The 23,857-nt window shown below is 51.6% G+C and overlaps 3 protein-coding genes across 3 annotated transcripts in view; 1 reads left to right on the top strand and 2 right to left on the bottom strand.

Annotated features, from left to right (window-relative positions):
* The window catches only part of TMCO4 (transmembrane and coiled-coil domains 4), a 40,432-nt gene extending 35,785 nt beyond the window's left edge, over positions 1-4,647 (top strand). The window contains exon 14 of the mRNA XM_010577268.1: positions 4,101-4,647. Coding sequence (XP_010575570.1) covers positions 4,101-4,433 — 333 coding nt within the window. The 3' untranslated portion in view covers positions 4,434-4,647. The remainder of the gene's footprint in view (positions 1-4,100) is intronic.
* Positions 4,648-7,807: 3,160 nt separating this feature from the next.
* On the bottom strand, positions 7,808-11,020 carry HTR6 (5-hydroxytryptamine (serotonin) receptor 6, G protein-coupled). The gene is made up of 3 exons (XM_010577266.1): positions 10,291-11,020; positions 8,498-8,656; positions 7,808-8,228 (listed from the first exon to the last, which is right to left on the bottom strand). Exons 1-3 carry the CDS (start codon positions 11,017-11,019, stop codon positions 7,809-7,811), a joined length of 1,308 nt encoding a protein of 435 aa, XP_010575568.1. The 5' UTR covers position 11,020; the 3' UTR covers position 7,808.
* Positions 11,021-16,582: 5,562 nt separating this feature from the next.
* LOC104837850 (neuroblastoma suppressor of tumorigenicity 1) lies at positions 16,583-18,276 on the bottom strand. Its single transcript, XM_010577265.1, has 3 exons — positions 18,067-18,276; positions 17,730-17,841; positions 16,583-16,859 (listed from the first exon to the last, which is right to left on the bottom strand). The coding sequence occupies exons 1-3, from the start codon at positions 18,234-18,236 to the stop codon at positions 16,605-16,607; spliced, it is 537 nt and encodes a 178-aa protein (XP_010575567.1). The 5' UTR covers positions 18,237-18,276; the 3' UTR covers positions 16,583-16,604.
* Positions 18,277-23,857: the final 5,581 nt, after the last annotated feature.

Raw genomic sequence — 23,857 nt, 5'->3', positions numbered from 1 at the left:
TCACCCTATTAACTCTTTTCACCCCCCACAAAATACCATTTTCTATTAAAGCAGACAGTATTTGTCAAAAGGGAATCCTGCAACTGTGATGCCCTCCAAGGTTGTCATTACTGCTCCTGCTGAAATAACAAAGCTCTGGAGAGACGTTTTAACTTGAGGGTATCTTTTTCCTGCATGATAAAGTTGCTCTTTGGATGTGATGGGCTCAAAACAAATCCAAGAGGTGAAATTCTCAGCCATATTAATGGCCTGTGCTCCTGTGGAGTCGCAGAGGGTAACTGTGCATCCTCTGCTCATGCTGCATGCCTCCCGTGCTCCTCAGTAATTCTCTGTGAATCCATAGGACGTTCAGTGAAGGAGAACGGGAGGAAGGCACAGCCCAGCAGCTCTGTCCTTTATCTCTCCCTGCAGGTAGCAGAGAGGCCAAGGGACTTTCAGCTGAGCTCTTGCAAATTACACAGCCCTGCAAAGCAAACAGCTTTGCGATCTGGGCCAGGCTTCGGAGCCGGTGTGTGCTCTTTGCATTGGCCGCTTGGAATCGGTGGAGGAGGTCTTTTTGAAGGAAAGCGGACAGGATCTTAAAACAGTTGGCTCTGGAGCGAGCAAAGACTTCTGCCATATCAAATGGAGTAATGTCATTGTGATACCCAGTGTTGTGATGGAGTAAGAGCTTTGCCTGTGCTCATGCGAGTCCGTGGCAGAGTCAGGATTGTACATAGTATCTCCTTTCTCGCAGGTCCCTTCTCCGTCCACCACTTGGCAGGCTCCCCAGGCATCCCCCCTGGGCTATGGGGTACACTCTGCGTTCCTATAGCTCAAAACCTGAGAGAAGTCCTGATTCTTCCTCTGTCCTAAAGAGCTGGATGCATCCTGGGTTGGTGCTTTATCTGTTCTTTCGCAATGCTGGGGAAAACCAACCGCAAAGGCAATTGAGTGGAGCCGTGGAGATGGCACCGGCTTACTGCTAATGGAGAGAGCTGCACAGTAACTGCAAATTGATTCCATTACCATCTCTTCTCAGACACGCTGATCTCTGTCCCCTGTCTCTCTCCGTCTAGAACTGATATCGTTAACACGGAGAGCAGCATCTGTGCTGCAGAGCTCACAGCTCGCCTTGGTACAGTGGCCACCAGTGGGTTGGTTGCAGGCCCAGGGGTGGCATTATTTGTTTTCAAAGCTCCCGTAAATTGAACTGTGTTTTTATGACACCGTAACCAGAGGCATTTATTGTACCAAATAAAAAGACTTCCATTTGAATTTAATAGATGCAGCTGATTATGCTTAATGACATTTTTTATACTTTTGGGTGGATTTGAACTTGAAAACCTTTCTGAATTTACTGAACTTACAGCTCCTTTCAGCTGACTGATTGATCCACCTGAGCAACGCTATCATCTGTAGTCCTTTGGAGATCTTTTGGTGTGGTGCTGTAGTCCTGCAGCAGAATTAGTGATATAGGCAGTTGGCTTGTGTTTTCCAATGAGTCAAAGGAACCATAAAATCAGATATAACAGAGAAGAAGTCACCTAAGCACACTGATAAACTTACCCTACTGCTTTCATTTCCTTATAACAAGCATAAATATTATTTGCTGTGGTTACAAGAACAATTTCCTATTCCTTTTATTCTGATATTCATCCTGCACTTTGTTCTGACAAATATTCAAACTATTGTTTATTTCCCTTTAAAGTTTTTATTGTCCTTTACAATGTTATAGATGTTCCCATCTCTTCTCCAGCACAGCCTACCCAGCAGAAGAATTCAGCAGATGAAAACAGGCTTTTTGAGAGATGGAATCACTGAATTTTTCCACCAGGATGGCTTCATAGCTTTCAAGTGGCAAGGCAATTTGTTCGCTGTTCTTTTGCTGATGGCTTAGTACTTAATGTCACAGTATAGCAGAGGAAGAGTACGACCTCCTCTTATGCTTCTCAGGGCTTGCATTGGTCTGGCTTTATGGAATCCTCTCCGGGGCTATCCTGAAAACAGAAGTGAGTTTCCTTTGAAGAGATTTAGAGGTATTAGCAGACCTGCAGTAAGGGAGAGACTTTCAGGAGGTCTCAGCTTCTCTTTTAGCTGCATGAGAAAAGGCTCAGCTCTTCAGAATTGCTCATACCTAGCGTCTCTCAGTGATGGTGGTGCTCAAGGAAGAGGAATTCCCCATTGTTCCAGTGGAAGCTGCTGGATACTGAGGAGTTAGGAGACTCTTGTCCTTAGGGTGACAGAGGAAATTTGTTCTCTCTGACTAATGACTAGGTAACATAACAGGCTGAGAAATCCCCAGGCGCTGACCGGGGCAGGTAGATTGTGATGACTGTAGAGGTTTCAGAATACAGCAAACCAAGAGACTTCAGCAACCCCTCCCAGCAAGTCCATTTCCTTCTTGTTTCTCTCCACCTTGTCCCACGCTGTGCTCATTCCTTTCTTTAACCCCAAGCCCCCTACTGAGTAGTAAAAGGTTCATACTTTTTCAGAGAACAATGTACACATCTTAACAGCCAGTCCGTTAGTCCTTCAATGGTTATTTTAATTAACTAATCTGTTGTAAACATCAAGAGCCTGTTGAGCCATCTGGACTGATTAAAGTCACATATTGCATTACTAACGTGCTGATTAAATCCTTCATTTTGCTCCAAGTCCTAAGTGCATCCAAATGTTACCACTCAAAAGTTGCTTCACGCAAACAGCTAGGAGGTTTGAATTTTGCCTGTGCAGGAAAGGAGGTTTGCTTTAGGTTTGGGTAGAGGTGTGCTGGTAACCCTGATTGCTGGCATAGCAAGGAAGGACTGCTCAGGCATCAGCCAGCCTCCCAGACTGAGCTGGCAGGGAGGTGAGCAGAGCGTCCACGGCTGGGTTTCTCTGCAGACCTCTGTAAAGAGCTCTTACCGTCTTGTACGAGCAGACAGCCCCTTCCTGGAGCACTTGTACACGCGGCTGGGAAGCAGGAAACCTGGGACTGTGGTGTTGGGTATTCCTAGCAAGATTTGGGAAAATACGAGGCAGTGTTGCCTGAGACAGCTTTCTGGCTGGGTCAGGAGGGATTTTAACTGTTAGAAATTGAATTTATCAAAGATGCTAAAATATCTTGGGATGCAAATCATACCCCTTAATCTTTGCTGAAATCTACAGGCTAGCTGGTGAGTGTACCATGAAAATAGCCTCAATTCAGCCTGACAGCACTTTTCCTCTCCACAGAAAAACCCACTATAAATCCACCTTGCGCTCACAAGGGCTTCCTCCCATTTTGGCTGTGAGTACAACAGCAAAGGAGATCTGAAGGCTGGTCTCTAGTAGGATCTTGGCTATCGTTACTTCAAATGCTTGGCTTGCACAGGACACCTGAAAGAGAGAAGGCAGTTTCTGCCTTTCCAGCCAGGTAGCCTTCAGCATATGACAATAATAACCTGCAGAGGAGGTTTTCTCTCCCTCCTGTGCCCTGACTGGAAGGGTGCATTCCAATATCCATCTCAGAAGGGTTTATCTTATCATGGAAATCATCTTACAATGAAAATGTGTGGGGTTTTGCACGTATTGTTGACTTTAATTTGGTTTATGAACCCATAACTCTCAGGCTCTCAGTTTTATATGGTGTGGGACAGATCAGTGCACCTTCCAGCCAAGAACCTTAACACGCTTGGTAGTTGTTGTGAGATTTAATGACTATATCCTAATTTAAATAAGATAATATTTGCTTTGCTTTTACAAGGGAGCTAAGGCACAGGGAGGACACGTGATTTAGCAGAGAACAGGGAGTTGAGCTAAGACGACTTGTCTCCTACCTGGGTGTCTCTCACCATGGCAGATCACCTCCTCTCTTACCCTCGTGGCACCCAGAATCAGGGGTTTTGTAACTCAGCAATTTCTAAGCATTTAAACATACACATCTTAGAGGAAAAGTAATCTGGCAGCAGCGTGTGCCACGAAGGGTGCAGCCAGTTCAGGTTATTCAGTGGACAACTGCTTTTTTCAGACCTCATTCTTCCAGCCTTTCAGAGCTAAACCCAAGTCTCACGGCAGTGGTGGCTTTTGAAATGAAGGACTTGACTGAGCTGGGTTCCCCACAGCTTCCCTTCTAACAGGACTCTCGTTGTTGCTTGCAGGTAAATGGCCATCTGGACTACATGAAGCAAATGGACACGATCCTAAAAGCTGTGGGCATTAAAACCAGGGAGTGTCAGCTGGAAGAGAAGGGCAGCGGCAGTCTTTTCTCCCCTCTAGCCAAGAAATCGCAGCGGGCAGCAGGCAGTGAGACTCGGAAAGAGGAAAATACTGTGCGAGAGGAAGACGCGGCTGACAGTGAAGGTCTCCCAGCTGGCCATGCTCACCAGCATGATTCCCCCAGCTATCTCTTGGGAGAAACCTCACTCCCCTACCTGGACTGTTCAAACAGCGGGGACAGCAAGAAACAGGCAGCAGGTGAAGGAACAAATTAGAGCTCTTCATGTTGGGCAGAGATGCTCAGCCAGCAGTAAAACTGCTTTCAAAGCACCGTCCATTGCACTGGGATTCCCAAAGGAGTATCGGTAGAGCCAGCAGAGCTGTAGCTGCAGTTTTCAGACCATCCTGCGAGCCTGGAGCATGGCACTGGCATGTCACTGGATCAAAGCTTTCGGAACAGCAGCCCACGGCATCTCCCACGGACGAGAAAGGGCTGATTCCTGCCTGAATCAGCATTGCTCCTCCAGAAGCGGTGGCACTTCCCTCCTTGCAGAAACTGGGTTTATTCTTGAGGGAAGCAGCTGTCACCATTAGGGACTGTGTCTCTGCTATGTAACTCTTGGGAAAGCAGGTGGCTTTGTGGGTATTTTTAAGCATATCGTGGAGAGGGGCTTGGCACTAGGAAATTAAAAACCTTTTTCCACCAGTGGTCAATTTGATTTTTGGTTTTTTCACGTGAGCAGGTATGTTGCAGGCTCTGGCTGCCCAGCTATGTACGTCTCAGCGTTCGCGCTTCAGCTCTGCTAACTGGGGAGGTGAAAGGCTCAGGCTACCTGGCTTCCTTCCACAGTCTGCTGCAGGTTTGCTGCCAGGGCTTGGGCACTTCCCAATCAACAAGACCATTTCCCTATCTGCAAGCTGAGGGCGATGAGTGTTCGAGGCCTCATTACTATTAGAAACATGCTTTGAGTCCCTAGGTGAAAGACAGCAGAAGAAACAGAGTGGGCTTTTTATGATTTATTACTTTGTGAAACTTCCTTCCAGGCTTTGCAAGCCAGCAACCCACAGAGACTTTCGTTTTGTGTCCCACACACATCTCCAGCCTTAAAAGCCCCCTCTAGACATATTATTAATTGGCTTAGAATAAAACCAATACTTGGCATAGGATAAACATCAGTCTGTTTGATTTCTACCTCCTTCCATAAAAGCAAATTGGCATCCACTCTCTTCTCCCCCAGTCTCAAACTGGAGGGAGGGACCGTGCTTTACATCCCCTGCTATGCAGAGTCTTCCAAAACCGTATGGGACTGATCCACGTTTTCCATAAAAGGTCCTTTTCTGGCCTATTTTGCTGCTAAGCCCAAGAAAACGCATCTAGCAGGAGGATAAACCCCCTTCTGAGAACACCTCTGTGTTTCTTCTGTTTTAAAACAAGTGCCGGATGGTATAAATACCTTCCCACATCCAGATCTGGAAGGTCTCATTGACTCACGAGAGGGGAAATACCGCGACTGCAGCTTCCGATTTTGGTTCACACGGTGTCCTCCTCCTCCCTCCCCGTTCCAGCAGCTAGTTTAATAACCATCTCTCCTTTCTTTCCCCAGCTTTCTAAAACCTTACCTGTAGCTTATGTCTCACGAAGTCAAAAATGTGGCTGTTTCTGGGGGTGGCAGCGTTACCTGGCAATGCACGGCAGCTTTGGGTACGGTGCCCAGCTTTTCCTCTCCCCAAGTCCTGCCGCTGAGGGAGGCTCAGACCTGCTCCGCTCTGATTCTCAAGCGGTGCCTCGCTGCCGAGCGATGGGAGCCGTCTCCAGGACAGGCTATGGGATCCCACAGTGACGGGCCTGTTTTGCCGGTCGGTGTTGATGCCGTTGGCTGCAGGAAAGGGATACGAGTTCTCCACCGCATCAGAGGATTTGTCCACAAGCAAACACCTTCTTACCAAGAATTAGCTCAATGAGAGAGTAACGTGTTATTGCTTTTGAACATGTGGCTTGAAGAAGTGGTCTCTCTCTGTTCATCTCCTGAAGCCTGTGTCTGCTGATTTGGTTACCTAACAGACTTTCAGAGTTCATCGTGTATTTTTCTACTCCTTTTTAACTGGAGTTGTAGTCAAAGTATGGTTTTATATAAAGCCATTTGTGGAAGGATGTACATATTTATCTTTGTGCTTGATACCAAACCCAAGCTATCTGTCCACAGATATGTGGCAAAAATGTATTAAACAGTTTGATGTTTGAACCTATGCTCAGTCCTCCATTTGTCACGGCCACTTATCATTGATCGCTGGGCCAGCCGTCGGTTGCAAGGGGATTTGTACCAAATAAATGACAAGTTAGTCATAAAAACACTTGTTGTTCAGTTCTGGAACGTATGTGGGCAACGTGGAAAGAAACCTAATGAGACTTGCTTGGCATGTGGCTGCTTCTTCCAGCATCCCATATCCTACGGATGCTTTGTACTTGTTTGTATAATCGTGAGCTTCAGGAGCACAGTCAGACTCATTAGTGTGAGCTCAGAAACAGGCAGCAAAGCTTGGAGGGTACAAGTCCAGGGAGGGGACAGCAACCAACTACCAACCCATCTCTGCATCTGAAAGGCACTTGAGGAAGAATTTGCTAAAAGCATTTGTTGTTTTTTTTTTTTTTAAGTGCCCGCTTACCACATTACTCACTATTCTCTCTGCTTATGGCTGGGGGGAAGGGGAGGCTGGCATTGTCATTTAAAAGGCAATATTCATTTAGATTCTTATTTGAGGGGGAAAAAATAGTATATTTTCTATTTGCATCATCTAAAAATTGATGGATTGTCAGAGCCAAGTATGATGGTCATATGCCAAAAATAGGAACCTGTAGGATGAAATCTAAAGGGAAGCTTATCTCCTTACTTACTACTGTCAGGATACCCATAGAGCCACAAACAAGTCGAACACCCACACCCTTGCTGAATATCCAAAAAGCAGCGTTGAACGTTTTGCATCAAATTTAATCCCCCGTAGCGCAGGCTGTTCATGATTAAACACAATGGTTTCACTGTGTTGCAACTCACTGCTTTCACAGGAAACCAAGACAGATACAATCCAAATCAGGCAAGGAAATTAAACTCCAAGAAGACGTGATGTTCTGTGGACTGAAGCAGCCCCAAATCTCTTGTCTGTGAGTCACGGGATGTGGTTTCGACTGGTCCTCTCGGTGCACTTGGTGAGATGATAGAGGTGATCTGCCGAGCTGCGTGAGTGGAAGCTGAAAACCAAGCCCTGGTTTAAGTTTAGGGAGACACAGGCTGGCGGAAGGGTCTGGAGTCCCAGGTTCAGACTAACCGGAGATGAAAAGGCCACGAGAAGCAGCTCTTGGAGAAGGGTGAGGGATTGGTGACGGTGAGCAAAGGAGGGATGGAAAGAGAGAGAAACAAGGCAGATGAATTCAGCAGTAAAACGTGGCTTTGCGCTGTTTAAACCTACCCACGGGAGTGCTCGGCGACGACGTCTTCTCCAAGGAGACGCATGTTGCGTTTGAAGAGGGTATCGACCAGCAATGCGTGGGCAAGGAGGTGTCTTGCAGCAAATTGGCCCTCCAGACAGTTTGCATTGGGCTGGGGGATCCTTCCCAGCACACAGAGGTCCATAACCCCCCGTTGGGACACCCTCGCTCAGGCCACGGGGGTGCCGAGCTGCTTGGGCTGCAGCTCCGTGTCCGAGTGCTCCATGTCAAAAAGGTTGACCAAGCGGGCGCTGGGGGCCGGGAGAACCGTGGGACCGTTGCCAGCTGGCAGCAGGCTGGGTTCGTTCCCCAGCACCCCGGAGTCAACCGAGTCGGTCTCAGCCTGCAAGGTGAGGACGTTCTTGAGGGACGTGGCGGCACGGGGTCCGCTGTTGGAGTTCCTCATGGAGAGGGAGATGGCGCTGGGACGGGGCTCCCCCAAACGCCGGCAGCAGGGCAGGTATTTGCCCATGGCCCTCTTGAAGTCCCTCATGAAGAGCGGGTAGATGATGGGGTTCATGGTGCTGTTGCAGTACCCGAGCCAGGTGAGCACGTCGAAGAAGCTGGCCGGGACGCAGCTGCAGACTGCCTGGCGGGGGGACACCGCAAGGATTAGCAGCATCTCCCACCTCGGCCCCGATCCAGAGCAGTTTCCCAGGCATGCCAACGTTTCCCTTTCGAAGGAACCCTCCAAAACCCCTTTGAAGGGTTTTTCCTTGCTGTTGCTCCCTGGGGAAATTGCATCTTTGGTCCCAGAGGCTTTCCAGCAAGACCTGCAGGTATCTGAGATCCAACCCAGCTGGATTCAAAGTGAAAAGCTTTAGAATACTCAACATAAAAAAACCCACACGTGCTTACCTGTGTCACGTTGGTGACGAAGAAGGGGAGCCAAGCCACAAAGAACATGCCCAGGAGGATGCCCAGCGTCAGGCTGGCCTTCAGCGCCTTCTTGCTGTGCTTGCTGGCGAACCTTCTGCTCTCGCTGCTGGCCGCGGGCTGGCTCGGGGCGCAGGGAACCTGCAGTGGGAGATGGAGCGGTGAGTGAGCGCTTCTCCCTCGGTCGGAGCCGCCAGCGCCGGCACCAGCCTCCCACCCAAGAAAAGTGGCGTTTGGTGCTGCAAATCCTGCAAAAAAAACCCTGCTGTTGTTTCCCTTCTTGCAAGGGGCAGGAGGATGGCACACACTGCAGTCCCCGAACCATAAATCAGGAAGAGGAAGCAATAGAAACCCTCAACGCTGAGAGTATTTTTATTTTTTTTACTGTAAAATAGGGGGTTTATCATTAGGCTGGTTCTTTTATAGAAAAATTCAACTCGGTCAATGTTTTGGTAAGGATAAAGCGTGCCCTAAAGAGGCAGCACTAGCTGCTGATTAGAGCAGCAAACTATATTTTTAAAAGCAGGACGTCAAACATTTCAGCCTGCAAACACCGTAACTAACTCAGTCCTCTATCCACTCTTGCAATCTAAAATTAAGTTATTATCTCAGCCCTCCGCCGTAATTAAACGAGGCCCTGTTGCCACGCAGCTTCCTGTCCAAAAAAAGAACAAAAATCCAGTTAAAAAGATGAAACTCGAGGGTTCCCTGACCAACACCTTCTTTTCAGCTCACCCTCTGCCTGAGCTGATTTGGGCGTCCTAGGAATCTGCTGGGACACTTGCCTCTGCTGAAATACGGGGAGTGGATGCTGGTTTTCCATGGCCGAGCAAAGCACCTGAGCATCCCCCAGTCCCCTGAGTGGGGCAGCACTGGGGCCATAGGGCTGTGGCGGTTTGTGTTTGTAGAGTCCAAAAACCTGGCATCCGGGGAGAAAATAAACATTTTATGATATTGTCTGTTTATTCTTTGATTCTCATTTTCCTTTTGAAAGTCTGGTACATCTTATCACGTGTGGGACAGCTGCCCAGGTCAGAGAGTCCTGGCTCCTTTCTTAACAGAGAGAGAACAACAAACTAAATGAAGGTATTTAAAGGCAATTAAGTTTGTCTTTTTCCCTGTAGGATACGAGGTCAATAAAGCCTATTATAGGGAATTAAAGCTGTTAGATTTAGTGGCAATTACCTTCTCCCAGAGAAATGCAAACAAGTGCAGCCACGTTTTGCTTATAAAAAACACACACACAAGTTTAACCAGCAATCGAGTAAGGAGGTATTTTGCAGTTCCCATTATAGACCAGGTAACAAAAATAGAAGCTGGCTGTTCAAAATAAGGTGCTCTCCAGAATTTGGTATTGGCTATTATTTAAACTCCTTCTCCCCCATATGTCTCACACCCACCATGGCCAAGATTTATGAGTGGAAAGTCAGATAAGATTAAAACCCTTTGGGATAATGCTAGCCAAGAGGGGGTCGAAACTGCATTTATTTTGCGCTGCTGAGCGTTTTCACCTGTATCTTAATGTATTTCTCTGCTTCTGCTCATGCTGTTTCTGTGCTCCTGAGCAGCTTAGAAGCCCACCATTGGTGGGACAAGACATGGGGCACCTCGGGGGACATCGGGGAGGTGGATGTTGCCCAAAATCTCCCTCCCTGCAGTTTGGTTGCCAAAGCCCTTTGCCGGCTGTGGCCCCGAGGCCATCTGGAAGGCAGAAACACCCCAGGCACCCAAATCACGGGGGTCTGCAAGGAGCAACGTCCCTGTGGCCACCTTACCTGGGGCACGGTCTCATCGGTGGTGGCGGTGGCCACGTTGGAGGCGAGGGAAGCCACCTGCACCGCTTGCTTGCGGGCTGCCAGGAGGATGCGGCAGTAGGTGAAGGAGATGGCGGCAGACGGAAGGAAGAAAGTCAGGCAGGAGGCCACCAAGGCGTAGGGCAAGCTGACCAGCAGCCGGCACTGGTCCTCGTCCCCCTGGGAGGTGATGTTCGGGGACCGGACCTCGAACTCCAGCTCGTGCCAGCCCATCTTGATGGGCAGGAAGGAGGCCAGCGCAGCCAAGGTCCAGGTGGCCAGGATGAGCCAGAGGGCTCTGCAGGAGGTCATTCGCAGCTTGTATTTGAGGGGGGAGATGATGAGCAGGTAGCGGTCCAAGCTGATGACGCAGAGGTTGAGGATGGAAGCGCTGCAGCACATGACGTCGAAGGAGTACCAGAGGGAGCAGAAGTCACCCCGCAGCACCCAGCGGCCGTAGAGCTGGTTGAGCATGGCTGGCGGCATGACCACCAGCCCCACCATCAGGTCGGACATAAAGAGGGACACCAGGAAGTAGTTGGAGGTGTTGCGGAGGGAGCGCTGGGTGACGATGAGGAGGATGAGGAGGAAGTTCCCTGCCGTGGTCAGCAGGATGATGAAGCAGAGGAAAGCAGCCACCCAGCTGCTCCCCACCAGCAGCGAGCGCTCGCCCAGCACACTGGCGTTGGGGGCCCCCAAATCGCCCTCCATGAGGAGCCAGGCGGCAGGGCTGGCTCTGGAGCTGGGGGGACCTTCTCTGGCTGTGACCTGTGCTAGGTGATCATCGCCAGAGCCAGCTCCAGGGGAAGAAGTACCATCTCTCTCTCCCTGGTCTGTGTCCGTCCTCCTTTCTCCTCTCCTCCTCCTCTCCCTTTCTTCCCCCACTCCCTCTCTTCACTGGCAATCAGGGCAGAGTGACATTCCCAGGAGCCGATCAGCTGTAGCCAGGTTCCCCTCCCCGTTACTCACAGCCAGGCATTTCCTCATCCCTGCAAATCCTCTGGTGCTGGGATGTCCCTGGACACTGCTTCTGGATGCTGGGGATGCTCGGGACACCAGGGAGGCTTGGGATGCTCTGGATGCTGGGATGCTCGAGATGCCAGGGGTGCTCTGATGCTCTGGATGTGCTGGACCAGGGAATAATCTGGACCCCAGGATGCTCTGGATGCTCTAGATGCTGGGATGCTCTGGACCCCAGGATACTTTGGATGCTGGGGATGCTCTGGATCCCAGGACGTTTCAGATGCTGAGGATGCTCTGGAGCTCCGAGGCTTAGCTCTCACCCCTCCAGCCAGGCTTGGCTACCTGCAGAGCTCTGTTCCCTGGGGCAGCGGGGCTCCACGGAGCAGCTCGGTGCCTGACTTCTGCTGCTGCTGCAGCCAGAGACAGCAGGGAGAGGCAGAGCAGCCCTGAGGCGAGTACAGGGATGCTCCCAGCCAAGCTCGCCCATGAGGAGGAAGATGCAACACGCAGGAGCGTGGGAAGGTGTCTCTCCCCCAGCAGAGGTGCGTCCAGCATGCAAGGGTGTGTGTGTGAGCGTGAGTGTGTGTGTGCGTGCAGGTGCCAGCCAGACTTTTACCTGCCGATCTGTGATGCACAGAAAAAGATGCAGAGATGCCGATTCGGAGGAGGTGGGGCTGGAGGGGGGGAGAGGAGGAGATGAAATGAAATGCTAATGAAAACAGGGATCTGGTCAAAACTCCACAAAGTGGCAGCCAGAGAGTTCCCTTTTCCGCCTTAAAGAAACAGCCAGCACCGTGCTCTGCCTCCCCTGCGCCTGCCACCTCTGCCAACACGGGAGACCCCTGCATTCACCTGGCAGGTGGGCAGCGACCCACAGGCCAGCAGGTCTGCAGCTAAGCCCAGCCGGCAGCACCGAGCACCAGGCTCTATCCTCTGTGCCAGCTGAGAAGAAGCAAGATTTTGCAAATCCAAATAAAAAGCAACAAACCCTGCATGCAACAGCCCACAGTTGCCTGCTCAGAAAGCAGCCAGAGGCACGGAAAGGACTTGCTGGCTGATTTTCCAGCAGTCTGCAGCCAGGGATGGAGGGTGCAAGCAGAAGCCAAGGGAAATGGCTGCACTCACGCCAGGACAGCCAGGAGTCTTGCTCCTCTGCTCCGGGGTTATTTGGGCTGGCCTCGCAGCCAAAGACCCTGCTTTTGCAGGGGCAACCCCGGATGGACCCAAGGCAACTTGCCCTTTGGCAAGTGGGAGGCAACATGTCAGAGAACCCAGCCGGTCCTGCTTCATCCCCTCTAGTTCAGAAGACGCTTCTGAATATTTAAGTGCTGTTTGGTATCCCATGCTACCACCTCTGCGCTTCAGGGCCAGTACCTCAGGGTACTTGGCAGGGACTGATGTGGTTTTTTTAATTAGCCAGCTGCCGAAAGGGTTTTTTTCTTCAAACAAATGGCTGCAATTTCTGTTGGGGGGAGACCAGAGCAAAGGGCACTGACTCCAGCACAAACTGGAGCCGTTGTGTGTGTCTCTGTTTTGCCCCTGGCACCTACCCCTGCGGTCAGAGGGCCAGACACTGCCAGCTGCTGTCCTTTCCTTCCTGCATTGCCGCCAAAGCTTTCGTTAACACGCTTCCCCTGGGAAGATGCTGCTGCAGATGTGTGGGCGAACGCCAGCTGTGCATACCGCATGCTCCACCAGCCCTGTCCCGCTGCACCCCCAGCACTGGCTGTGCTGCCCAGCCGCCCACCTGGGAACAGAAATTTGTCTCTTTACCAAGATCTACTTTTCTAATCACCTTTTCAACAACTTTGTCGTGCTTTTCTCAGTGGCCGAATGGGCAATTCAGGTCTCTGAGCAAGGGACAGGGGAGATGCAAAGCAGGGTTTACCTCTGTGCATGGACACAGCCCATACGCACCCCACTGCCCCCCCCAGGATCTCCGTGCCACTTGAAAGCTGTTCACTGGGAAATGGCTGCTGTCACTCATACCCGGACAAGCTCTCCTGGGAGCTTGTGTGTGGCATCTGCCCTCCCTCTGCTTCCCCAGGACCCTCTCCTTGGATGCTCCCAGCCAAACCTCCCCAGCCACCTCTGCATCACTCTGTCCTGGCAGGCATCCCAGGGCAGAGCACACACACGCGAGGCTCTGATCGCAGCAGGAGGTTTCTTTAGAAAAGCGCTTGTACCAGGAAACCCTCACTTCCTCGTCCCATCTGTGCTGGGAACAAGCAAGAAAACCCACCCCAAGCCCACACTGCGGCAGCCTCCCCAGCTAGGATAAATCAATGCAGCAGCACAGATTTATCCCAGCTGGGTCCACACTAGTGCTCAGCAAGGAAGTCATGCCGCAGTGCAAAGCCATGCTTCCTTCTCGGCCCTGCTGCACCCCAACCTTAGGAGCATCTCAGTTTATCTCCAGAGCTTTTGCTTCAGAGAAGGAGATTGGTTCAGGAGTGTGTCCTCCACAACTAGGTATGTGGGAGGTTTTGCACGCTTGGTTTGGATGCGTTTGCTGGGGAAGTAAATCTGAATCGATCGAAGCAAAATGTGTTTAAAAAACCCCTGCCTTAAAATGAGGTCCAAATCCTACCGTTGCCCCTGCAAAAGCTTCTCTGCTCCGGCAGCTCTGCTGGCCTCTGTGCTCTCTCCCCTGCGCTGCGTTTCTGGACACATCTGCAGGGGATCATGGTTTCCACCAGCTCTGCTCTCCAGTACCACTAGCAGGGAAAGCAAAACCAGGTTGTCAACAGCCACCCAAATGTCAACATGGCAAAGAAAGGGCTGGTGAGCCACAGTGAGTAAAACTGGAAGGCTGAGAGACCTCGGTGAGGACATCCAGGCAGTTCAGTGCTTAACACAGCGGACTCCAATAGTGCAATCTACTCTCAGGATCTCATTCCATCTTTTAACTGGGATGGCTCCTTAGGGCCTGTTTTGGGCAGAGCCTGGCTAGCTATCTTTAAAAGATTTGTGTTTTCATCTGCAGAACAGCCCTCCACTGCCTGCCTCCACTGAAGCTGAGGTTGTGTCGAAAGGAGGTGGAGATATCCTGCTCCCAACACCCTGAACTGCAGCTCCGGGAGTTTATAGGAACAGTCCCCCTGCTAAATCCAGCTCCTGTTTTCACCATACACCAATAAAAGGGCCACATGATGGTGGTTGGTGACAGCATGGATTTCTCAACCTTTTCCTGCCTCCTGGCTCTCCAGTAAAGCTCCCATCCTTAAGACACTTCACAGCCTAAAAAAATTATCTTAATGCACAGGACACCACCACCCCTGCCAGGGTCCTTCCTTTTCAGCCCATGCCCTTCATCGTAGCAATTGCTGCCTTAACACAAACCCTCTCCCGCTTCACCACCCGGAGGACTGCTCTCCAAACTTGTGCAGAGCCCCCAGAGCCTGGGACTCAAAGAGAGGGGCAATAAGAGCTGGCTGCTTGCACAGCACAGCCTCCTGCCCCTCCAGGAGCAGACCGGACCTTCCTCAGGGTTAGGCTCAGACAAGGGAGCATCATCTGATTGCTTCTGAGGGCACAACCACGCTGGGCAGCCAGCCATCAGTGGGAGCAGAGGTTTGCAAGGACACGCTCTGCCCTGTCCAGGGAATGCTTGATCCAAACGCCCTTGGAAACAGCCCACTGGTTTTCAGCCAAGGCGCTTGGGTCCTCTCCTCACCCACGAAGGGATGTCCATGTCCACGTCCAAGTTCGCCTTCCTCCAGTCCAGAGGCACTCCTGGAGGCCATGAACATCTGGATGCCACCAAACACGCTGGATCAAGAGTGTCACCTAGTGGCAACAGAGCTGATAAAGCTTGCATGATCCCGCAGAGACCCCACGCACTTCCCACATAAGTGGGACCAGACAGCCCTTAAACCTCCAGGCTGCAGTGTTAAGGGCCCTAGAGTACAACCACGCCTGGGCGACAGCTGATGTGCAGGCTCCCTGTGTCCACATGCAGTCCATCTGCTGAGTATTTAGGGTCGGTTTTCCTTTTAGCGGCTCTCCCTCCTCCTCCTCCCAAATTGAATGCAGCAGAAAACTCAAGGGAACCATCGCTCTCCCATGCCCTGTACCCTCCTGCGCTGCTGTCCCGTCTGGTGTCCTGGTGTAAACGGCCTCTCCCCCATCAGCACCGAGGAGCCTACTGCCAAAAACCAGACAGGCATCAGAGCACTGAGAAATGGAAGTCAGAACTAATTTATTTAAGAAAAAAAAAAAAACAACCAACTTGTAAAAAGGAGGGGGAGGCATCGATTACAAGCTCTGGAAGCTCTTGTCAGGACAGCGCCAAAGAAATCAGCTTTATACAACAGAGAGAAAGGGGTAGCAGGAGGGGCCCGGGGCCGTCCCCCCACCCCGAGCCTCCCCAGCCCTGCATGAGCAATCCCCCGCGAAGGTACATGGGCACCCCGGCACTCGTCCCCCTTCTCCCTCCACCACCATTAAAGTGCAGCAGGGAGAGGGGGGAGAGGGGCTGGCTCCTACCCAGACCACCCCAGCACAAGCCTGCTCTTGGCTTTCCCCTGTGGGCCATGAAATGTGAAGCCCCAGCGCCCATGGCATGATCCAGCTCCCTCGTCCCCAGGGAGCTACTTGGTGGCCCTGAGGACCAGCAAGGAAAGGGCTCTCACTCCTGTGGTTCCCAGCAACCTCACACACGCGGCCCCCAGAGGCACATCCTGGGGCAAAATACTCCCCAAGAGCTACCTAATACGAGCAGGGTGGGGTTGAATTAAGATCCAGCGGGTGCCAGGAGGAACTGTATGTCCACGCTGAGCCCACATGTCCTTAGGCAGGCAGGGTAGACAGGAGGAAGAAGGGATGCTGCTGGTCCCGCACACCCCAGGAAAGATGTGCATCTCTTGTGGGACTGTGGAGAGGCTGCACCCCTTCTTCCTCCAATCCGAGCATAAGCCGTTTACAAGAGAAAAACCCAGAAGGACTCAGCAAGGGCTCCACAGCAGGTTCAGGAGCCTGCAGACAGCCCCTGGGGAGCCCAGCTCAGCTCTTGCTCTCAGCCGAAACCCCCCTTGTCTGGGTTCCCGCTCCTCTCAATATATTATTACTATTATGTGCAAGTAGTTTTGCATCAGAAAACACCGAGCCCTCCTCTCTCACCCTGCAGCTCCAGCCTCACGTCCGCCTCTCAGCCCTGCTTGTACCTCAAAATCTTCCTCCGGCCCCGGGGTGTCGTGGAGAGCAAAGCATGAGGGTAGCTATTAGACAGGAAAGACTCCACCACCCCCCTCCCTCCCCAAACCCCGGCCCTCTCCCTCGCACACACCCCCTGCCCGCGCCGCTGGCTGCAAGGACAGTCCATAAGGGCCAGGTCACTCGTCGCCCTCCTCCTCGTGATGGTGGTGGCTGGAGGCAGGAGGTTCTTCCACCTCCTGTTGGTGGTGGGCATAGTGATGGGGGCTGGGACCTTCAGCGGGCATGTTCTCCTCCGCGTTCAGGTAGACGTTGAACAGGGCTCCCTCGTGGCTTGGCTCCTTCCCGCAAGCCTGGCAGCTACAGTGAAGTATCTTCTCCACCAGCTTGTCAACCCTGGGGATCTCGTCATTGCCTGGACAGTCCAGTGTCACCTGGGTAGAGGGATGAGGACACAGTAAGTGAGTGTGCAGGCTCAATGCCTGGATGGCCATCCTGTTGCAGGCAGTCTGACCTGCCCCGTACCCTGCTGACTTGGGGTATTTTAAGCCAGAAGCGATGGTTCACTATCCATATAAACAAATATCTACAGTCAGTCTGCAAGGCAAGAATTCTCTGGGAATGTCTCGCAAGGTCACGAGCTGCAAAGACCCACGGAAAATGCACTGACTCAAGTGGGACGCTGCTCCCAGGCACTACTGGCACAGAAATATCAGTGGTAACTGCAAAAGCCACCCACAAGACACGTTGCTGAGCATCTTAGATAGTTTGGACTAAACCATCTGCCCAAATGTCTGAGCTGAAAGCAAAGCAGAGCGCTGAACCCAGCTCCCTGCGTGCCTAGGCTTGCCTCGGAGGCAGGATTTATGGCTCTGCCATGATCAGTTGTGGCATGAAACTGGAAGGTCTGAGGGTGACTGGCAGATGGGCTGTGGGAAGCACTTCTGGACATTGAAGAAGGCAAAAACTCCCAAGTGGGAGGAGGCGACAAAGGCAGTGGTGAAGAGAACAGGCAGCGGGATGAGCACAAGGATGAATAATGCAGGGACTGGCAGGGAATGCTTCTGCAAACAGCGTGATAAATGCATCATTTATCACAGCAGTCATGTTGCTTCCAGCAGCCCCTTCCACCCAGGCGTCTCAAGACAGGGTACAGTCACCTGAGAGACACCCTGGAAGGGAACTACAAGTAGGAAAACCTCAGGGAAGGGGAATAACTTGCCCTAAAGTGGTGGCAGAGCAGAGCTGAGAGCCCCTGAGCGAGGCCCCACAGAAAGAACCGTGGAGCAGGCAGGGATACTCACGATTTCCCACATGGACTGGGCTGGCATACAGGAGTCGCAGTGAACCAGGGACTCTGTGGACTGAGGGAAGGTGTTGGGGACGCTGTAGCTGAAACACTGTCCCAGACAGGCCCTGCAAAGACAACAGGAGGGATGAGGGCTCAGCAAAGGTGCCTGCTCTTCCAAACAAAGGCAGGAGGAGATTTCACCTTCCACTGAGACAGACAGAGAGCAGCCGGGCAGAGGCAGGACACTGTGCCTGGCTTCTTGTACGAGTGACAGTTCCCAAAGCCACTCCGGTGCCATCTGCAAATGGAAATCAGCTGCATCCAGCTCCACACTGAGAGTGGATCCATACCTGTTCTGGATGGACTTGGACTCGCAGCCGCTGTGCCCCACGATCTGGGTGATGTTCTTTGCCTCACACCAAGCGCTCTTATCCGGGAAGAGGGCAAGCTTGTTTATGGGGGGTGGTGCAGCCAGGAGCAGTGCTGGGAAGAGGGCACCAACCACGAACCATAACATCATGGCCACCTCTGCCAAAATCCTACAACTGGAGACAGAGAGCAAAGCATTAGCAGGAAAGAAAACAGGCAACCCAGTCCATTTCTCCAACCCCATGGCAGTTCTTGGCTGCGGCAAGCACAGGTATGTCCTCCCAGCGTGTCGGTACTCACATCTCCCTCTACATCCACTGCTGTGGCCAGGAAGGCTCCCCAAAACACTTCACGGGGAATGGGACATGCTGCTCTGCCTCTTCCTTCTTCAAAACAAGCTCTGGGGCAGGCAGATACCTGCATTACTTCTCCCAAGATTTGTGCCAGGAGCAAGAGCAGGCTTTTTTCATCATTGCCCACCCAAAGCTGGGCTGGGAGAAGTTTGCAAAACAAAAGCGTCACCGCCACGGGCCGAGCCAAGTTGGAGAAGTCGCGGACCACAGAAATGTTTTTATTTGAGGAAGGAGCAGACTTCCCCACTTCCTTTTCTCCCACCTTAAAAGCCAAAGCTGGCCTTGCTGCAAGCTTTCCCAGAGAAAAGGGACCACTTTCCCAGGAAGGAAAACCGCTTTCCTCCTAGAAGCGCGCAGCAGATGTCGCTGCAAGGCAGCAGCAAGCAGGGAGATGTGGAAACCTCAGTCCAGAGGCTAGAAACCCGCAGAAAAGACCAATACAGCACTAATTTTTATAGAGCCACTCAAATTCAGCAAACGGCTACTCTGAGGATGGGAACTCAGTCTGCAGACAAGGGAGGGCCTTTCAATAGCAAGCATAAACCTTGCTCGCAAAGGTGGTCGGCCGAGAAGGTTACTTACCACCCCCAGAGAAATCCCACGCAGGGTTTCCTTGTGGGCCAGCTGTATTCTCCGGCCAAGGTGCCTGCATTAACACTCCCAATCACTGGGGAAAGGCAGATGGAAAAGCATCATAGAAATAGGGAAATTTTTTCCTTTGTGGGGTTTGGATGGAGTCACAGTGAAAGGCAGACATTTATACTTTCTAAAATATTTGTTAGAACCATGTTATTTGTTATTTCCTTCTATTTATTTATCCAGACGAAGATCCAAAGCCCACACTGGAAAGGCTCCTGTTGATTCCCATGGCTCCTGGGCCCAGCCCTCTAATGCTTGCTGGGGAAGGAGAGGAAAAATGCCTTGTTTATCAGACACTGGTGTCAGAGGCAGCTCTGTGCTGGGGACTCCCAGCAGGGCGTTCCTCCAGTCACGCAGTCTATATCTGCACCGTCTTCACCAACACATCCTCAGCTGGAGGACCACCACATTTATCTAAATGATTGAGATGGCCTACTAAGCACCTCTCACAGCTCCAGCTCAGATATTTTCAGGTCATTATGGGGCAGAGGGTTTTGCCCTGTTACCCCTCCACTGAGCCGAACCTCCTGGATCTGAATCAAGAGACAGATGCTTCCCCATCCTCCATCCCAAAAGGGCATCCTCATTCCCTGGCCCTGGGATCTCTGAGGGAATCAGGTGGGGTCTCTGCTAAATTTTCTTATTTCCTGGTGATACAGGAACCATAACGGTATAATGCAGCAACACCTTTATAGCCTTGGCTTCCTAATCCTCCCAGCACTTGTTCACGTGAATCCCACAGGCCCCCGGTGAGAATACCTGCACAAAGCAGGGTTTGCAGGTCTTGGTGTGAGGTAAGCAGAGGGTTTTAGCCCCTGAACTTGTACTGCCATTAACAAGAGCGGTGTGATTAAATACATTTGTCCTGAAAAAAACTCTTACGGCTTACTTCTGCTCCCTGAAATTTTTTTCCATTTCAGTGGGGGAATTCTGTCATTTCTGCTAAGAAGAACACAGCTAAATTGCATGCGCCACACACTCGTTTTGCTTGGTTTTCTGAAATGAGCATCACTCATTCCTCAAATGCCAGCAGCTCCATGCCGAGGAATCCCGCTCCCAAAGGCAAGTCCGAGATCAGAGCTGGGATGTGACCCAAACAGCAATCACAACCCCCCGGGGAACAGCCGAAATTCCTCTGGAGTCAGCACACAAGTTCACTTCCACATGCCCGATTAGAGAGCAATTTCCTTCTTTCCAAAGAAAGGTGGTGGCTGGGTTTTTTTCCAGGTTTCTATGCATCTCTACCCAGCAGCAAAGAGGTAAACATTTCTGTCTGTGCTGACAGCCCAGCTTCCCTGGGACCTTTTATTTCCCTGGAGGGAAGTGTTCACTAGAGATGTGTTTCTGCAGCACTGGTCAGAGCAGACCCATGGCCAGAGGCATGAAGGATCATCTCCAAGCATCTGGGCTCCCGTCTTGCTCTGATACAGAGAGGAAGATGAGCGAGGTTGTGCTCTGCTAAAGCACAGGACCTGGCCTGGATTCAGGAAAGCACTTAAACATATGCTTAAGCCCTCTCCTTTCCTGCGCAGGGATGTCTTCATAACCAGAGCCCCGAGCAGCACGGCTGCTGGTCCGGTTTGCAGAGGGGCAGTTGGCGAGCAGGGGAACCGGGTACCTCTACAGAGCTGGAGCAATCGCAGCTTTATACCCCGTTCTTCAGGGCACTCAGGTGCTGAGCGCTGCTATTGCCCACTGATTTTAAGCCTTGGAACAGGCCACATCCACATGGTGTTTTCCTTCTCCCAAGAATGCCCTGGAACCCGCAGGGCCACATTTCTAGTAAGTAACAAGGTTTATGCCAGTGCCTAGGAAAACATCTGATGCAGCTGAGTTTGGGAGGGAGCTGGGGCTGGAAGGAGCCTGCTCGCAACTGCGGCGTGTTCGCTGGCATAGTTCAAACCAGTCATGCGAACAGAGCGGCCACTAAAACCATTCATCTGACAGCAGCCACAGGGTCGGAGACAAAAGCACCGTGTTCCCTCTCCCCCTAGCTGGGAAGGGAAGGGAAAAAGGAAGACAAGGCACCCGAGCAGGTTTGCAAACTCACGATTAAATAAAGGCATTGAGCACATTCCTCCGTGACAAGCTAAATTACACGTTGCAGCCCCTAAAGGAACAAGTGTGTGCTCCCCGGCGCTGACCCCGGCCCTGGCCTGCACTTCCCTGCACACAGTGGCTTCTTTCTCTTCTCCGCACCGGGGCACATTTTTTTTCCTGCTAGTCAAAGCTTTTCAAGCAGAAAGTTCAGCTCAGTTCCGGCAGACCCATCAGCCCGTGAGGGTCTCCCCCCGCCTTCCCCTCTGCAGGGAACCACATGGCAGCTTCCTCTGCCATCCCTTCAGCACGCATTTGAGAAATCAAATGACTCAGCCCTTGAGCCTGGCACATCCCGGACTCCGGAGACAAACAACTTCTCAGCACACGCACAGCTGCAGCCTTGTGGTGAGCGGCCCCAGAACCCTTTTCCAGCCTGTCCCCATGCCCAAGGAGCTGAGGGGCAAAACGTCCAAGGCTGGTGGGTCTCAGCTGTACCAGCTCAGCATCTCTTCGAGGCCTGGAGAGCCTGGCAGGAGTCCTGCCGACGGCTGAGCCTGCCATAAGCCCGGTTTTGAGATCTGGTGGTAGCACGCTCAGATGTTTTATGTCACCTAGAAGAGCTCCTTCCTCCCATCCTGGCAGTCCCGGGGACTCTCAGGAGTCCCGCAAGAAGGACGGTCCCCGCCAACGCCTGGAAGCAGCTGGGAAAATCTACATTGTTATATCGGCTGGAGGACAATCACGGGAATTACCTCTGAGGCCGCATTCCCACCGCCCAGCCCACAGCTGTTCTTGGCCATTTGGAAACCAAACACTTCTGGAGGAAAATAAAAAAGATCTAATCGGTTTTACTCTCTTTTTCCAGTGGGAAGTTTACACCATAATACAAGACAAGCCTGCAGGTGGACATGGAGAACATTTCATGAGCAGTTTAATATATTTATAGGTATTTTTCTTATGCAGGATGTTGCAATTTTGCCAAATACATAAAACCACAGACACAGGTATATCGTGCTCATGGCCACACATGCAGCATCACAGGTTCTGGGAGACAAGAAACCCCTAAGCTTTATTAACATTGCTTAGCCAAGGCTCAAAGCGTGCGAATACAGCACAGAAACAGTGTCTGCTCCAAGCTGCGGCCAAGGAAATTGAGGTACGAAGCCAGGAAACGGCCTTACCTCAGTGCCTGAATCACTGATTCAAGTCCTTGTGTGAGAAGCAAGAGATCTCAGTAGAGATGGACAAGGCGAAGGTTTCAGCTCCTGGTCTGGACCACAGCTGGGACCTCTGACCTTCCTCTCCTGCCTCCCTGGACAGGCGACTGTCCTGCCTGACAGAGCCGGCTTCCCACCCAGCCTGGCTCTCACGCTACACCACGCCAAGCTGCCAAGAGCAACCCCAAGTTGGTGTTAGACATGAATCACAGCAGTTCCGGGTCTTGCCTTTGTGTTCAACTAGTTATATTTGTGCCATTTTGCTGAGAAAAACTGCTGCACAGCGCTGCCGGGGGAGGAGGAGGCCCCGAAGACGTGCTGCTGAGCGCACTGCTCCGTGCCTCAGTTTCCCTGCTTGTAAGACCAGAGACAAGGGATCGCTGTATGCCGAGTGAGCTGATGCGTGCAGACAGAGTGGAAAAGCACAGGGAGGTCTTTGGAGCGCCAGATCTCCTTCGAGGGAAGAGGCTGCCCGGGGCAGGAGGGGAGGGATGGCTGCCAACAGCTCTTGCCCCACACGATGCGGCACGCGTTCCTCGACGGGAAGATGCTCGGGGTGAACGCCGTGCTGCGGGGCAGGTGGGAGTCAGGCCGGGACGTTGCTGTGCGGTGAGGGAGTCACACAAGGACACGGTGCTGCAGGGCAAGGGGGGGATCGCTGCCTGGAGAAGAGAAAGCTCTCCAGGGACTTGGGTGGGATCACTCCTGCGTGTGGAGGTGGCCAGGAGCGATCTCCTTGCAGGTAGCTGTAAGCGCTAAAAGGCAACCCATTATTTAGGCGCCTAAAAGGAAGCAAAGCCACAGTTAAGTGTCTGATTTGGTGGTGACCGGAAAGAAACATGTATCTGTCCGAGACAGATCCAGGGCATGGCTCTCCTCAGACACAGGATTTTGTCTGTACAGTAACTTCGGAATACTACAGGGAATTGCCTCTTGGGAATCTCAACTCAAATAATATTTGGTGACATGGAACGAAAAATATTATAAGCCAGCATTATTAGCAGGAAAAGTTGAAATCTAAACTGTGAAAACCTGAGAAGTCACTGTGTACTGAAAAAAAAAATATCAAAACAACCGATTTTATTCAATACTTGTCCTTATTTAACACTTCCCCCTTTTTTGAAATTCGCATTTAGCTAAAACTTTATATTTTTGCTGCAAAAAATACAAAGTACAACATTCTTTTGGGGACTCTACTGTTGTGCCTGCAACAGACCAAATTAATCTGATCGATATCATGACAGTATCGCCAGGGGAGAGGGAAGAGAGCTATGCACTGAAAACGTCTAGAGGTAATTCTTCAGGACAGCAAGACAGATGAGTGCTTAACTGAACACAGAAGTCTCTTCTGAGCTGAGAGTCTTGCTTTGCTGAGCTGCAAAATCTGGGAAGAAATTACAAAAAAATAAAAATGGAACTACCATAGGAAGACCTTTGATATTTAACATGCAGAAGAATGAATCCTAAAACTTTTTGATAATGGAGCAAAAGCCGTGTCATTTCTCACTGTGGATCTGGCTGTC

The sequence above is a fragment of the Haliaeetus leucocephalus genome, unplaced genomic scaffold, assembly GCF_000737465.1.
Source record: "Haliaeetus leucocephalus isolate CR32 unplaced genomic scaffold, Haliaeetus_leucocephalus-4.0 Scaffold556, whole genome shotgun sequence".
NCBI classification, from domain to species: Eukaryota; Metazoa; Chordata; class Aves; order Accipitriformes; family Accipitridae; genus Haliaeetus; species Haliaeetus leucocephalus.
Note: the sequence above shows the minus strand (reverse complement) of the source record. Positions and strands in the feature narration are given on the sequence as shown.

What these genes read in the sequence shown, in the direction of transcription:
- HTR6 (XM_010577266.1), bottom strand. Translation starts at nt 11,019, where the DNA reads ATGGAGGGCGATTTGGGGGCCCCCAACGCCAGTGTGCTGGGCGAGCGC. An exon ending in CCGATGAGACCGTGCCCCAG is followed by an intron (nt 8,657 to 10,290) that starts GTAAGGTGGCCA and finishes CTCCCACTGCAG; the next exon opens with GTTCCCTGCGCCCCGAGCCA. An exon ending in TCGTCACCAACGTGACACAG is followed by an intron (nt 8,229 to 8,497) that starts GTAAGCACGTGT and finishes TCCCCCCGCCAG; the next exon opens with GCAGTCTGCAGCTGCGTCCC.
- LOC104837850 (XM_010577265.1), bottom strand. Translation starts at nt 18,236, where the DNA reads ATGATGTTATGGTTCGTGGTTGGTGCCCTCTTCCCAGCACTGCTCCTG. An exon ending in TCCAAGTCCATCCAGAACAG is followed by an intron (nt 17,842 to 18,066) that starts GTATGGATCCAC and finishes TTGTCTTTGCAG; the next exon opens with GGCCTGTCTGGGACAGTGTT. An exon ending in CCCAGTCCATGTGGGAAATC is followed by an intron (nt 16,860 to 17,729) that starts GTGAGTATCCCT and finishes CCCTCTACCCAG; the next exon opens with GTGACACTGGACTGTCCAGG.